The 15964-nt window shown below is 52.3% G+C and overlaps 1 protein-coding gene across 1 annotated transcript; it reads left to right on the top strand.

The window, feature by feature from the left end:
• Positions 1–4043: 4043 nt before the first annotated feature.
• Positions 4044–15964, top strand: Dusp15 (dual specificity phosphatase 15). Its single transcript, XM_052183939.1, has 8 exons — positions 4044–4371; positions 5265–5382; positions 6049–6082; positions 7676–7758; positions 10841–10890; positions 11659–11733; positions 12812–12983; positions 13720–15964. Exons 1-8 carry the CDS (start codon positions 4334–4336, stop codon positions 13993–13995), a joined length of 846 nt encoding a protein of 281 aa, XP_052039899.1. The 5' UTR covers positions 4044–4333; the 3' UTR covers positions 13996–15964.

The following is a 15964-nucleotide window of genomic DNA, read 5'->3' as shown; positions in this document are numbered from 1 at the left end:
CTGGGAATCAGCAGCTGTGGTTAACAAGTAGCCTATGACACGTGCTTACCATTAAGTAGCCTGACTGTCCCCCAAGGGCATGGTGGCAGGAGAGACTGCAGGGTGACAGGCCACCTTGCCAGCCAGCTCCAGCAGTTGCTCCTTTGTAGAGAGCGTGAGGTAGCAAGGGGGTATGACCTACTTATTCGGATAAAAAGTGTCTGGAAAATATGTGCTCCAACACCTATGGCTTGTCCCTGGTTCCGTGACAACGATCATAACGATGGCCTGTGTGCTAGGGTCTCCACTGCACACTTTAGATAAGTCATCTCATCTATTCACACTACAAACTTATCATTTCTAGATGATGAAGATGAGGCTCATAGACTCGAAGCAACATACTCAAGAGCACAGCAGATGCCACCCGATTGTGGGATGATTTCTCCTAACCGCAATAGAGTTTCTGATTGCTACACACAACTCCCACACACTTGGTAACTTAAAAATCTCATGAACACATTATCTTAAAGCTCTGGGAAGAAGCCCGGAATGGGTCTCACTGGGTGAATTAAGGTGTCCACATAGCCGATTTCTCTCTGATAGTTATACGCAAAATAATTCTGCTCCCTTAAAGTTTCCTGAAGTCTCTTGTTTGTGAGCTGAGCAGCCTCTGTCCTAAAGAAATATATTGAAGAGTGACACACCTGGGTCCCTCCCCACCACTTCCTCCCCCCTCATTATCAGAGATTCTCCCTTCCCCCACTTGTCACCTTCTAAGCTCAGATACCTACACATTTCCAGGCATCCGTTATCTTTTAAGTGTGTTTTAAATCTTTTCAAGGAATCTATCCTGCCCTGAGATAGATGCTCCATTGACCTCTTAATGTAAAAAACAGCCCAGAAATAGAGTCTGTTCACCACTCACTGTTCCTGTCCACCTTCAAAACTAGAACTCCTGTGGTCCCTACTTCTGTCCTATGTCCCTCTGACCCTGTCACCTTCTGTGTCACCTGTGAGAACACTAGACTGTGATTTCGCTGGACACTCTAGCATCCTTCTGCCTCCTGCCAGTAGATTGATGCCTTTAATCCATCTCCAGCCTTACTCCCCCTGCCCCCATCCTATGCAACACAACACACTCAGAGTTGACAGCAATCAGCATGTGGACATCTTTAAGAACAAGCATTTTCTTGAGCCATGGACTGGTTTCCAGGGAGACCCATGTTTTAGCAGAAGTTTTGTAAAGTAGTGTCATGATTTATTTAAGAAATTGGGCTTTGCGATAGCTAGCCCTTGTGGAGCAAAGAGTTCATAGCTATTAAATGTGTAATGTCTAATAACTTCCTTATTTTTCTCCTCAGGGCTTTTACCCTGGCAGAGGCCTCTTGTTCCTATGATTTGATCATTCCCTCTAAGTACTAAGTCAGGACACAAAGGGCGACTGGACCTGATCCTTTATAGATGAAATAAATAAAGAAAATAGGCTCTCCCGCCTAGGTTCACAGAGTGACTAATTCCTAGGGCTCTGATATGGGAACCTTGTCTCCAGGATACTTTATCAACTCTCTTATCCCCCTGTCCCCTGGGTTGTGTATGTTTGAGACAAGATTTCACATAGTCTAGGCTGACTCAAGTTCACAAGGCAGCCAAAACGGAACTTGAACTCCTGATCCTTGTGCGTCTGTCTTCTGAATGCAGTGACTGCAGATGCACACGTTCACACCCCGCTTACTAGCATTTCTTCCCCCCTCCCATTTATTTGTTTAATCACTTTACAGCATGATCGAAGCACATCCTCCCTCCTCTCCTCCCAATTCCACCTCCCTCCCCCCATGGGTACCCACCCATCATGGAACATCAAGTCACAGCAGGACAAAGTACATCCTATCCCACTGAGGCCCAGCAAGGCAGCCTGGCTAAGGAAAAGGGACCCAGAAGCCATCACAGAGTCAGAGCCGGCCCCCCCGGCTCCAATTGTTAGGGGACCCATATGAGGAACAAACCTCACACCTGCTACATGTGTGTAAGGGGGCTAGTCCAGCCCATGCATGCTCTTTGTTTGGTGGTTCAGTCTCCGTGAGCGCCGCCCCCCACGAGCCAGGTTAGTTTACTCTGTAGGTCTCGTGGTGTCTTCGACTCTTGGGCTTTCTCATCCCTTCCCCTCGTTTCCATGAGACTTCCTGAACTTTACCTTGTTCAGCTGTGCGTCTCTGCATTTGTTTCCATCAACTGGTGGATGAAGCCTCTCAGAAGACAATTTTGCTAGCATAACTGTCTGTAAGCATAGCAGAATATCATTAATAGTGTCAGGGGTTGGCCCTCTCGCATGGGATGGGTCTCAATTTTGCCAGTCATTGGTTGGTCATTTCCTCAATCTCTGATCCATCTTTATCCTTGCACTTCTTGTAGGCAGGACAAATTTTGGGCGGAAGGTTTTGTGGGTAGATTGCTGTCCCCTCCCTCCTGGAAGGCCCACTGTGCTACAGGAGGCAGACATGGAGCAAGGGGGACTCCTCCATTGCTGGTGGCAATGAAAACTTTGGGAAGCAATTCGTCAGTTTCTCAGAAAATTGGGAATAGACCTATCTCAAGACCCAGCTATACCACTTCTGGGCATATACCCCAAAAGATGTGTCACCATACCACAGGAGCATTTGCTCAACTCTGCTCAGAGCAGCTTTATTTACAATAGCCAGAAACTGGAAACAACCTAGATGTTCTTCAAGAATGGTACATCTGCACAGTGGAATACTACTCAGCTATTTAAAAACAAGGGCATCATGAAATTTGCAGGCAAAACGATGGAACTAGAAAAAAATCATCCTGAGTGAGGTTGACTAAACCAGACCCAGCAAGACACAAATGATATGTGCCCACTTATAAGCAGATATTAGCCATAAAGTTCAGGATAACGGTGCTGCAATCCACAGGCTAAAGAAGCTAAGTAGCAAGAAGGGTCTAAGGGAGGATGCTTGAATCTCACTCAGAGGGGAAATAGACACTTGGAGTAGACGGAGGGAGGAAAGTGGGTGGGATGGGAGAGGGCTGTAAAGAACAGAAATTGGGAGGGGGAAGCTCTAAGATGAGAGAGACTCCAGGGAGTCTTTGGAGGTGACCCTAGCTGAGACTCCTAATGGTGGGGGCTCCGGAGCCTGAAGAGAGGAGTATTTCTTTTCGCCTTCAGGGGCCAGACCTTCTGGAGATTCAAGTCAACATCAGCATATCTCTGGTGTAACTTTCCACCAATAACTTGACATCCGATAACCACATGTTGAATTATTGATGTTTTTCTTTTCTGTGCCAGAGATAATGATTTTTCAAGTCAGGGGATCTCAGAGTCCCTTCCTTCCCCACCCACCTCTGTCTGCATATCCTGCCGGCCACACTCTTGGATACTCACACACAGTGAGTGCCTTCCCCTCTTTGCAGCCTCTTTCTCTGCTCCACCCCAATCTGTCTTCTCTCGCCCTCCCAGCTGCAGTAGCCTCCTTGATGACTTCAGTGGGGAGAACAGAGCGAGGGACTTAAATCCTTAAACCAGACATCATGGATCCTTAGTTAAAGTTTCCCTTTACCTTTATCTATCCCATGGAGGAGAAAGATATGTTAAGCCTACTTGTGCCATAGAGGGTGCTTTCACGGGGGCCCTGACTGCACTCTTCAGCCTGTCTCATGCCCCTGCCTCAGCTCCCTGAGCTCCAGCTGTATCTGCTCTGCCCACAGGTCATGGATGGTATGTGCCTGACAGCCTGCTCAGGGCAAAATGTGTGTGTGCTGGAGATTTAAAGCGAAGAAACACCCCAGACTCACTATGTGTTTAGTTTTGAAATTAGGCATTGCGGGTTTAGAAACCTTTTACACAAACTTTTTAACAACCATCACACAGTCAGTTTGGGCCGTGCCCACGGCTGAGGAAGCTGAGTTCTAGCCTGCTAGCTAAGGAAGGAAGAATAGCCTCTGTCTTACCCCGTGACTGTGTTCTTAGGACCTACTGCTCACTAAATATTTGCTGAATAATTAGGGTTTTATGAAAACAGAGATCATTGCGCAAAACGCCCCACATACACTGTGAACTCAAGGAAGGGAGACACATGAAGAATGGCTTTCTTTTTCTCCAGTTACAGCTGAAACGAACTCTCTGTCCTGCCTGAGTGGACACTCCCCTGCAATCACTTGGAAGAGAAGGATAAGGATGATGCCCACGGGGACACAGCAGGCTCAGCTGTTTCTATTCAGTTCCCACGGGAGGTGCCCAGACTCGTTTATTTTAGCATGCTTATGCCGACAGCGTCAGCTGAGCCACATGAAGACCTCAGATCATTCAACAAGTCAAGTGTGCACATGGGCTTGAACGATGGACATCTTGTTGCAGTTGTCTGAGCCAGGATCCAGGTGCCCGGAACCTTTCTATACACCCTTTCCCCACACATTTACCCCTGTTTCTTTGGGCTTCTAATGGCAGTTATACCTGGTCCAAGTAGAATTACCCACGCGGTCCTCCTTGGGGACCAGAGTACATGGAAGGATGGATGAGAGGGAGGACGGATTCCGAGAGATGAGTGGCGTGACGGATGAATGATGGATAGATGAATGGATGGGAGGAAGACAGGTGAGAGGTGGGTGAATGAGTGGGCTGGCGCATAAATAGATTGAAGGGAAGATGGATGATGGCTGGATGGCCGGATGGTGAACGGATAGCTAAGTGGATAGAACGGATGAGTAGACACGGAAAGTGGGATGAGCTAGAATGAGGGGGGATGGCTGCTAGGGTGGTTGCATGGGAGGGGAGGGGTGGGGGGAGGAAGAAATGTTTCTGTTTTCTTGTTGCAAAGAGCCCAGCTTCTACCACTAAAGGGATCCAGACTGGAGAACCTGGCTGCTTTGCCCCCAGCCGCAGGCAGGTGCAGGCACAGACTCTCGAGGCGACCCACCCGCCCTAAACGCGGCGCCTGACGGTGCCAGGGTTGGGGGAGCGCCCCGCCCCCACCTCCGGAGGTGGCATCCCACGCGGCCGCAACAAGCTGCCGTTGTCCCGCGGGCCGTGGGCCCCGCACACTGGGGCTTTGTCCGGCCCCCCGCCACGGCCCACGGGGGAGGGGTGCCCCACATGACCGAGAGGGTAGGAGGAGCCTGCGGCGGCGGCGGCGGTGGCGGCAGCGGCGGCAGCGGCTCCCTCCATCACTTCCCACCGGGGCCGGGGGTCAGCGGGCGGCGGCGGCGGCGGCGGCGGCGGCTGCGCAGGATTGAGCAGGGTCGCGGACGCCGGACCCCTGGTTTCCCATCAGGTTACAGGCTCCGGGCCTGGGCCAGTCGGGCAGCTGTGAACCTAGCGCTTTCCAGGCGCCGAGCTTGGGGTGCGCCCCGCCACCCTGCCTCAGGATCATGGGGAATGGCATGACCAAGGTAGGGGGAACCCCCGCCGTGCCAGACCGCCCCGCGCTGGCCGCTGACCTTCTGCTCCTGCCCCGAGACGAGTGCCACATCTCTGTCACTCTGCCCTCCAGACTGCATTTGCCTGCCTTTCTGTCTCTGCCCGCGCCTGTCTGTCCTCTGTGCGGACTCTGACTCTTGCTGTCCCTTTCACTTGCCTCTCTTGAAGCATCTCTCTCTCTCTCTCTCTCTCTCTCTCTCTCTCTCTCTCTCTCTCTCTCTCTGTGTGTGTGTGTGTGTGTGTGTGTGTGTGTGTGTGTGTGACTGACTCCTGGACTCTGAAACCTCTCTATTCCTCCAGCTCGGCTGCATGGCCTTCCACCTGTGCCTGCTTTAGTCCACTCTGCCCGGGTCCCACACAGTGCTCCTCCCTGATCTCTACCTGGGACTTCCTACCCATCCCTACTCTTGTACCTGTCCCCAGGCTGACCTCCCTGGCCCCTCCTGTGGTTAATTTGATCGCCTGTTCTTGTATCCTTGCCAGAGCCCCAGACCCCTCACGAATCACCCAGACCTACCAGGGAGATGGCTTCCTGGGGTCCCACCACCAGGATAGAAGAGCTGTGGAGGGTGGGGGGCAGCTACCATGGGTGGGAAGGGGTACAGGCTGACCCCTGACCCCTGCTCTCCTTCCTCCAGGTACTTCCTGGACTCTACCTTGGAAACTTCATTGGTGAGCACTGCCCACTCTGTCCCAAGGCCACAGTACTCTGCCTGTCCCAGACCTGTGTCCACTATTCACGCTCAGGCCCACACAACTTAGATGCTTTCAAGAATGGAGTGGGGAGGGGGAGGAAGCCAGGCTGGGAGGAGAAAGGATTCTTCATGAAGGATTAGGGGTGCAATGGCTGGCCGTCCTCAGGCTGGAAAGAGCACTCCCAATTCACCTCACTCTCGAGGTTTGCAGGTTAAAGGCTCACACAAAGGATGGCCCTGGTTCTGAGCTTTGCCAGCCCCCTCAGCACAAAGCCCAACCACCCAGAAGGTTTCTTCCAGTATGTTTTCCTTGAGGTCTGCCTAAAGGTATGACTTCCCCTCAGTGGGAAGCTGTGAATTCTTCCTCCGCTGAAGGGGAGCTGGACCACCAACTCCTCTAAGCAGAATCCTGAGCGGAAGCACCAGGAGGCTTTCTGCCTTCTCTTTTTTCTCATCTCTCCCTCCACAGTCTTCCATGGGGGAGGGGAAGCACCCTCCCATCCCTGCCTTCACAGACTTCATGCTGGCCTTAGGGAGCCAGAGCTGAACATAGACCTTTGGCTTTGGTGGAAAATGTGCTGAGACAGGCTGGCTCAAGGCCTAGGGACCCAAGGTGGAAAAGTCACAGAGAAGACTCAGGTGACCCACCCTATGGCCCTGGCTCCTTCCTCCCTAGGAGCCTCCTCAGCAGCTCCTGCCACATTGATTTCTGAGAGGATTTGGCTAAGTTGTATGTTAGTTCTATCAGGACAGGAGCCATGGAGTTGACCCCAGACTCAGTGCCCAGCCAAGGCCTGCGCATAGTAGGCACACACTGGCACATCCCACTCCCCAGAGATGACCAAAGCCTGCACATAGTAGGCACACGCTGGTACATCTCACTCCCCAGAGATGACTAAAGCCTGTGCATAGTAGGCACACGCTGGTACATCTCACTCCCCAGAGATGATCACTGGCATCCTGAAAGGGTGCTTTCTGGAGTTATGTGTCATAGAGTGTAGATATGGATGTGATATTTAAAACACATGGAACCCTATTCTGCATGCTGCTCAGGAAGTGATGTGCCCCACTTAAAACACACATCAGGGACAACCTCAGATATCATCAGCTCATAGGGATCGCTCTAATTGTTGCGAGGGAGTCCAGAGTACAGCTGTGCTCATTTTCACCCAGTCCCTTTCTGATGGGCATTAGGTTATTCCAAACATTTAGCCGCTTCTGCATCCAACACTGCTGCAGAGAACACCAGCCTCCCTCCATGTGCAGTTTTTCCCTGTGCAGTTACCCGTCCACAGATGCCTAGAAGCAGAATGGCTGGGTTGAAGGATGAACTAGGGATAGGTGTCTGGGATGTGTAGAACAGCACAAGGCTGGGGCACGCCAGCCTCTGTCTGATGGGCGCCCCAGAGGTGGGGGAAGGAACATGCAAGCCTGCAGAGGGTGGGCCAAGAGGGCGGGGGAGGGAGGGGTGAGCAGCGTGCAAGCTGGGCACCGGCTTTTGCTGCAGTTGGTCATTAGGAATAAATAAGTCACACCTGCCAACTTGGCTCAAGTGGCCTGTTTCTTTCAGATGCCAAAGACCCGGATCAGCTGGGCCGGAATAAGATCACACATATCATCTCTATCCACGAATCACCCCAGCCTCTATTGCAGGTACTCCAAACTCTCCATTCCAGGGCTGGTAGGTGGGAGAGAAAGCTCTGGGACTGCCCTTCACCCGATTCCCACTTCCTAGGACTGGAGATAGAGCCTAGGGTGTTGAACACCCTAGGCCAATGCTCCGTCCCTAAGCCACCGTCCTTAGATCCCATCTGGACCCCAGCTGATCCATCCTCCTCATTAGGCTGTTTGTATCACCGCTGTTTGGTGACTGAGACCAAGAGGTAAATGAACTCATCTAAGGTCAGACATTGAGGAAGCTGGCCAACTGGGATTTGAACATAGGCCATCTGACCCTAGAAGTCTTGTATCAATCCTTAATAGTAGGACTTTAATGCAGGTCTTATATTAATCCTTTTTGCACCTACCTGGGCACCCTTCCAATTGCCAAGTATCTGGATGATTCCAAATAGAAAATCCTGGGTTCTGTGTCTTGCTGTACAACCTTGGGCTGTGACTTCAGCTCTTTGGTGCTTTTGATCCCAACTGCCCCAGAGGGCTGTTGAGAGAGGACAAAGACCCTGCCAGATGTGGAAGATACTTCTGGATGCTGTAAGGCATTAATTAAATAGTTGTTTGTGCCCTCGTGGAATCCTAAGGAAGAGAAGATGGTTTTAGGACCAAGAGGAAAGAATTAAAAAACTCAGACCACTGGTGCTAAAATCAGGAGACCATTTATTCTTGTGACCTTATGCACAAGACAAACTGAGCTCCAGTCACCTATTAAGTGGGAATCTTACAATAGTACTGACCTCACTGAGTTTCTCTGAGTCACATATAGGTGCTAACAAAGTATAACTGATAAGAGATAAGTTTTAAAAAAAACCAAAAAACTCTTATCCCAGGCGAGGAAGATGTCTGTGTCTGAGAGCACTTTCTACAGATCCCTAGCACCCGTGTAAAAGCCAGGCATTCCTATGTGTGCCTGTAACTCTGGCGCTAGAGGTAGACAGGATGGAGGCGGGAAGCAGCCGGCTGCCAACCAGGCTGAAAAACATCTCCAGTTCTGTGAGAAAGCCTGTCTCTCGGGAATAAGGCAGAGAGAGGGTGATAGAGCAAGACACCTGAGCCCGGCCTGCATGTAAACAAATGCATGTGGGCACCCCTCCTGTGCATACATACGCACATGCATAGGTGCGCACACACATAGACGTTATTATATATGTGTGTATACATATATAATGATGTATATGCATACATATACATACACATATGTTCCAATAAAAGAGCCCCTTATATTAGATTCTGTGTCTGCTACATCTGTTGCAGAGGAGGAACAGTAGATTGAAATCTCAGGCTCAGGAGATCTGAGATTAAAGAAGCAAAAAACAAAAACAAAAACAAATCAACAAACAAAAAACAGGCTCCATGGGGCCTGTGGAGATGGCTCAGTGGTTAGGAGCAGTTGTTCTTTTTTTTTTTTTTTTTTTTTTTTGGTTTTTCGAGACAGGGTTTCTCTGTGTGCCCCTGGCTGTCCTGGAGCTCACTCTGTAGACCAGGCTGGCCTCGAACTCAGAAATCCTCCTGCCTCTGCCTCCCAAGTGCTGGGATTAAAGGCGTGTGCCACCACTGCCCTGCGCACTTGTTCTTTTAAAAGCCCCAGGCTTGGTTTCCACGGCCCACTTGGCAGCTCACACTGTAACTCCAGTTCTAGAGAGCTCTGAGGGCCTCTTCTGACCTCCAAGGGCAGCAGGCACACAAATGGTGCACATTTACATACCTGTAGGCAGAACTCTCACACATTTAAAACCTTTTAAATAAATTAAAAAAAAAAAACAACCCAATGATAGAACCCCCACCCCCACCCCACCCCCACACAGACTTGCCGTGATGACCTTGGGCAAGTTCCTTTACCCTTTCAGAGCCTCAGGGTTTGGTTGGGTTTTTGTGTTTTTTGTTTTTTGTTTTTCCGTTGTTTTACTTATCAAATTTGATGGTCTCTAAGAGCATCTGACAATAATCTATGACTTTCATTGTCAATGAAGAAATTTCCAGGCCAGTGGAGTCTGATTTTGCATTCTAGGGCAGCCTCGTTCTGGAGCACTGGAGTATGTAGTCTGAGCAGATTGCACAGGCTTGCTTTCCAAGTTATTAATGTGTTTATTAAAGCCATGAGTGCTTAGAGAAAGAGCCCTCCCCCAACATCTCACCAGCAGCCATCTTCCACCAGGGAGTTCAGCAGGCAGGGTTTTGACACTACCAGGCAAGCCCACATCGAACACACTGCAAAACGAAACTGCAGACCTTGCAAACAACATGGGATTCCATGACCTTGGAGGTGTTAGACAGAGACAAGACACACCTCCATGGGGACAAGAGGACAGGTCCTGTGCCCTTTGAGAGCCACAGCCAGCAGCAAGCCAGGCACCCGAAACGGGTTGGGTGGAGTAACAAAGTATTAAGGGGAACACACTTGAGAAAGGGCAGGGAGGGGTTTGGGACATGGGCAGAAATATCTGCAGTACCCTTGTGTGGAGCCTCAGCACAAAGCAAGGCTGCCAGACTGATTTGTGAAGCAGTTGTTGCTGCTGCTGCTGCTGCTGCTGCTGCTGCTGCTGCTGTTGTTGGTAGTGGTGGTGGTGGTGGTGGTGGTGGTGTGTGTGTGTGTGTGTGTGTGTGTGTGGTATTTGTCTTTTGAGGCAGAGACTTACTGTGGTAGCCCAGGTTGGCCTCTAACTCATAATCCCCCTGCCTCAGCCTCCTGAGTGCTAGGATTACAAATGTAAGATCGCTCTGCCTGACTGTTGTTTTCATAATTTGAACTCCTCAAGACAAATGAGCCCTACCCTTTTCACTGTGTAACTTTACATTCTCTGCTTGGAGGAAAGTCCCTTGAAGAAACACCTTCCCAGGTTGCAAGTCCTCCTGTTTCATGTCACCTGTGGGTGAGGATACCATCTGTACAAACGGAGCTGGCAGGCCCATACAGCCAATACCTGCTCTTTGGGGACTGGAAAACATTGGTGGTCTAGGGAGGGACAGGACTGGGCTGGGGTCACAATGGCTTTGGCAGCTCATGCTGGGGGAGGGATGCAGGCCAGGCCCCACCATCTGAGTGTGCATTTCATCCTTGCAGGATATCACCTACCTTCGAATCTCAGTGTCTGATACTCCTGAGGTACCCATGTAAGTTCCCCCTGGATGGGCCAACAGCTGACAGAGAGCTGTCCCTGGAGGTGGGAGTGAGGGCCAAGGGTCCTGAGACCAGAAAGCTGTCAGGGGGCGTCCTGAGTCTGTTCCAACCACGTCCTTGTAGCATGTCCCCTAATCAGCTCTCTCCAGCAGATTTGAGGGTCAGACTCAACCTGCATCCTGGCTCGCAGTTAAGACACCTGGTTTGCAGCCAGGCCTTGCCATTTACTGCCCTGTGACCTTGGCCAAATCATTTATCGTCTCTGAGCTTTGGCTACATCAGGCAGGATGTGATGAGTCAAGGATGCTTACAAAGATGAGGTGACCCGAGCCAGCCGGAGATGTGAGGCAGAACCCGGCGATTGCAGGGACTCTGGGAAACTAGGGGGTGAGGGATGGAGGGGTGGGGGAGGGGGGCTCACTAGCACCAGTACCTGGAGCTCGGGATGGCCCCAGGCTGAAGCCTTGCCAACCCACTGCTAACTACTGTCCCAGCTCCTCTGGGACCCCAGAAGAATGGCACCCTCACTCTCCCCACACCCAAGTCCTTGTTCCTTGTACCCACTGGAGAGGTGGGGCCAGCCCCTCTTCCTGCCTGCTGTGCTGCCTGCCCCCTTTCCAAGGAGTGTCCCCATTCACTGTACACGCTGGCTGCACTGAGGACCCAGGGTTGTGAGTCCCTTGCTGTCTGTAAATGGGGAGGAGACAACTCCTGAGAGACCTGCCCCCCAGCACTGCCTTCCCTGTTACTTTCTTCTCTAGCAAAAAGCACTTCAAAGAATGCGTCCACTTTATCCACTCTTGCCGCCTCAACGGGGGTAACTGCCTCGTGCACTGGTGAGTCCTCACATGCATGTCCTGTGGGGCAGGGCCCCTCCAGCCTGTGGCCGTGCTGTCAGCCCATTACTCAACCCATCGCTCAAAAGGCCCATCATTCCTAGCAGCTGGATGGCCAAGCAACCGAGTTTCCCTGAGACTCAGTTTCCTTATCTGTAAAGTGGGGGAATAAACGTCACGTTGATGGGGCTGTTGAAGGAGCTAGATGAGGTCACATAGGTAGACCAATCAATCTAGCTTCTGCCTTCCTCCTCTGCAGGCCTTTGGGGCATGAGTGCAGGGCTAGGACTCTGAGTCTTCTCCAGTGTCCCTGACCCAAAGATGCCGTTTCTCCTGTGGCATCTCACCAAGGGTTCTGGCTGGGGCCAGGGGATAGCTCTCTTAAAACCTAGCTCTCCCCATATTTAGCCATCCTAACCTCCCCTTCCTCAAACCCACGGCCTATCTTTCACCTTGAGATCTTTGTACCTGCTACTTAAGAATATTTTGTCTTGTTTTTCTTGTGGTGTGGGTAACTGAACTCAGTCTTGTACACATTTAAGCAAGCACTCCACAATTTGCCTACGGTCCCTGCCCCACAACATTCTGGGCTGACCCTGTCTTTCAAAACTCAGCTTGATGTCACTTCCTAAGGATCCTGTCCCTTACACCTCTTCCATTCCCTCTAAAGAAACCTCTCTACCTCTCTGGCCCCAGACTCACCTTGTCTTCCAGTGATTGATCATCAGTGTCTGAACTGGCTACTTTGGTTAGTGGCTTTTTCTCCAAACCACACTGTAAGCTCCAGGGCAGCAGAAACCATGGGTTTTATACCCCAGGACCTGAACAAAAAGAGACAGTCAGGAGATGTTTGTTAAACGAATGAATGAGTATTTCAGACAGTCCCATGATGTGGTATTGGTCAGAGGAAAGGGAAATGTCATAAGCCAAATCCTGGAGCTAGGAAGGCAGGCTCGCTGTGGTTGGAGCCCAGGGGACAACATGAAGAAGCTCCTGTAGGCAGGGCCAGGGACCCGCCAGGGAGGGAGGATGGAAGAGACTGGGACTTTCCTGAAGCCTGGGGTTGTCCCTGATCTAGCTTTGCAGGTATTTCTCGAAGTACCACCATAGTGATTGCCTACGTGATGACGGTGACCGGACTTGGCTGGCAGGAAGTGCTTGAAGCCATCAAGGCGTCCCGGCCGATCGCCAACCCAAACCCGGGCTTTAGGCAGCAGCTCGAGGAGTTTGGCTGGGCAAACTCCCAGAAGGTAGGGGCTGTGCGAAGCCGGGGAAGCCTAGATTCCTCCTTGATTTTTAGTGCCCATTGGATGAGATGTAGCCTGTGCCTCTCCCCTTTCCACACTCTCACTTTGGTCACAAACTCACCATCCTCCTGCCTCAGACTCCCAAGCACTGGGATTGCTCTGTAGGTCACACCTAGCCTGGCTTTTCAGGTTTTTATTTGTCTTAACTGAGAATTTGGATGACTTGAGACCAGATTGTGGCCAACACAAGTGTCCCTAATACAAGGGACTTGGGGGCACTTGGGGGCAGGGGGAGTCTGTGTTCCACTCCACCCTGGGTCTTTTTGAGACCAGAGGAGTCCCTTCACTTAGTGTTTCTAGGGAGCCTTCACGTGAAAATATCAGGTTGAAGCCACTCAGTCAGCTAGCAGTGAGAGGGAGAGATGTGATCAGGATGACTGGAGGGCTCCCAGACAGTGACACAGGGGACCCCGGGGGCTGCCCTAGGCTGAGAGCAGACAAGGAAGAGATCCGGGTGTGTGGTGTCTTGGAATCCTGGGATGGGGGACAGAGACTCAAGAAGGTGGTTTAGTGCAGTTTGTATCAAGCCAGTCTGGAAGATGGGCATGTCATGGGTAGTAGGGAGAGGTTAGGACCTGAGTTGACACTTAGGGTAGCCAGGTGTGGGGAGAGAGCGAGGGGCGGAGGTGGCAAACAGGTGACAGCTAGATGCTCGCCCTGCTCCCCCTTCCCGCCCCAGCTTCGCCGGCAGCTGGAGGAGCGCTTCGGGGAGATCCCGTTCCGCGACGAGGAGGACTTGCGTGCGCTGCTGCCTCTCTGCAGGCGCTGTCGCCAGGGCTCGGCGACGTCGGCAGCGTCGGCCACCGCAGCGTCCTCGGCGGCTTCCGAGGGGACCCTGCAGCGCCTGGTGCCGCGATCGCCGCGGGACTCACACCGGCCGCTGCCGCTGCTGGCGCGCGTCAAGCAGACTTTCTTCTGCCTCCCGCGGTGCCTGTCGCGCAAGGACGGCAAGTGAGCGCCGCGTCCGCTGCTGCGCCCATCCTGATGCCGCAGCCTTGGCGGGCGGCCGGGGCTTTCCGCGGCCGGGGCGCACCCAGAGCTCGTGGGAGCCCCGTTCCTGCCCGGTACCCACCACGCTTGTCTGCGTCCGTCCTCAGTGTTTGTTCTGTGAGTCTGTGCTCGGCCGACCTGCAGCAAGCCACCTGGTGCCTTAGTCCCTGGACTCGGGAGAGGGGTCCCGGGCCTCCACCCCGACAGGCGGGGAGCAGGAGGGAGGGTCGGGTGGGGCGGACCGGCCTGGAGGAGATTAAAGAGACACAGAAGCTGCCTGGCCCGGTGCCTCTGGTCATTCCGCAGAGCTCGGGCTCCGGGCCTGCGGGAAGCAGAGCAGGGACAACAAGCGCTATTCTCCGCCAGTCTTCAGAGCTGAACTCCAAGACCACGCCCTTCTTTGACACCAGCCCCCCTCCCCCGGCATCTCTCCAAAGGCCTGGACCCCTGACACCGCCGTTGTGGCCCTTTTTCTCTGGACCCTTCACCTCTCCGTAGTCCCTTCGTCTGTCCTCTCCAGTTCTCCTTCCCTCTCTACACAGATAACTGGTCAGTGTGGTCCATTTGGTGGCGTTGCCTTCAAGTCATCTTTTACTGTCTGAGATGGCTTTATCCTCAGGGAGAACACCCAGGCTCAGAGAGGTCAGGCAGCTGGCCCAAGCACACACAGCAAGGGCAGGTCATTCCCAATTGTGACAGCAGAGAGGAAGCACCTCCTTGTGTGAAGGTTCCTGGAGAGAAAGCCCCAGCGGGGTGCAGGGGGTAGTGGGACTCTTTTTTTTTCCCCATGAAAGAGCCCAAGTAGACTCTTGGGGCTTCATGGCCGATGGGAAGGCAGAGATCTCAGCACTGAGCTGAGCCGGTGGTGAAACGACCACACCAACCTCCAATTCCTCGTTCACTCAAGTGTTCACACCGGGTGCCAGGTCCTGGGCTGGGCCCTGGGGCTACCACAGTGAGCATGGACGCTGCTGACATTCTAGTGGAAGACACTAGATCAAAGAAGGAGTAGACAGAGGGACCATCTTGCCATCTGGCTGGGGCTGTGGGGTGGGGGGAACAGTATATGCCAAGGCCCTGAGTTAGGACAATGTGAAGAGAATGGGGGCTCCTCCTGAGGGCAGGGAGCCCACCTGCATCCTCCTGATTGGTTGGTGGCACCACAGGCCACTGTTTTCTAGCCCTCTGGTACTAAAGGAAACCCTTTGGTATAATGATCCAGATCCTTCCAGATGCTTCCTTGCCCAGATACCTCCTCCACACCTTACTGCTAGTGAGGGCTCTCTACGACTGTGGTAAACACTGCAGCTAAGACGACTCTCCTTCCACCCTCCCTAAAGGTGCCCCATTTATCAGAGAAGAAAACTGAGGCTGGTGCCCCAGGTTATAAGTAAGAGTCAGGACTCGGATGCGAGCTCAGGCAGCCTGGTCAGGCAGCCTGGCTGCAGACTCCACACTCTACTCTTCATTATTTACCCTTTGTGATCTAGAAATATGAAAGGCTCCTCTGACACATGGGAGCCAGCTGCTTCGAGGGACAGAACACCTCAGATTGGCTTCTAAAACTCCAACCCGATATAAAGGGACAACTCACTACTACTCTTGTTAATCACATGAAATGCTTTGTGCCGTCTCCCCCTCCCCAACCCCCAAGTTCACAGCTCTGTGAACTGTGAACTGCATGGATATCATGGGACAGCTGATAGCGTGTGGGACCAAGAGGAGGAGGAATAAGAATGCCCTCCCACGGGTGCTTGTGAAGGGGAGACCTGACCCCCCACCTCTCTCCATGCTGGCTGGAGCAGCCACTGCACTCGGGGATTTTCTTTTTTTTTTTTTTCTTTCAGAGCCTCAGTCCCACCACAGACACAGCAAGGGCTGGGGCAGCCTGAATTACTCAACATATTTCATAGTGCAAATATTTCTTCATAATA

This window comes from Apodemus sylvaticus, chromosome 5, assembly GCF_947179515.1.
Source record: "Apodemus sylvaticus chromosome 5, mApoSyl1.1, whole genome shotgun sequence".
NCBI lineage: Eukaryota > Metazoa > Chordata > Mammalia > Rodentia > Muridae > Apodemus > Apodemus sylvaticus.
The sequence above is the reverse complement of the archived record's forward strand: the minus strand, read 5'-3'. Positions and strand labels throughout refer to the sequence as shown.

Excerpts from the sequence above, each read along its gene's own strand:
- Dusp15 (XM_052183939.1), top strand. The coding sequence starts at position 4,334 with ATGGACATCTTGTTGCAGTTGTCTGAGCCAGGATCCAG. Across the intron at positions 4,372-5,264 it reads TTGTCTGAGCCAGGATCCAG|GTTACAGGCTCCGGGCCTGG; the intron begins GTGCCCGGAACC and ends GTTTCCCATCAG. Across the intron at positions 6,083-7,675 it reads CTACCTTGGAAACTTCATTG|ATGCCAAAGACCCGGATCAG; the intron begins GTGAGCACTGCC and ends TGTTTCTTTCAG.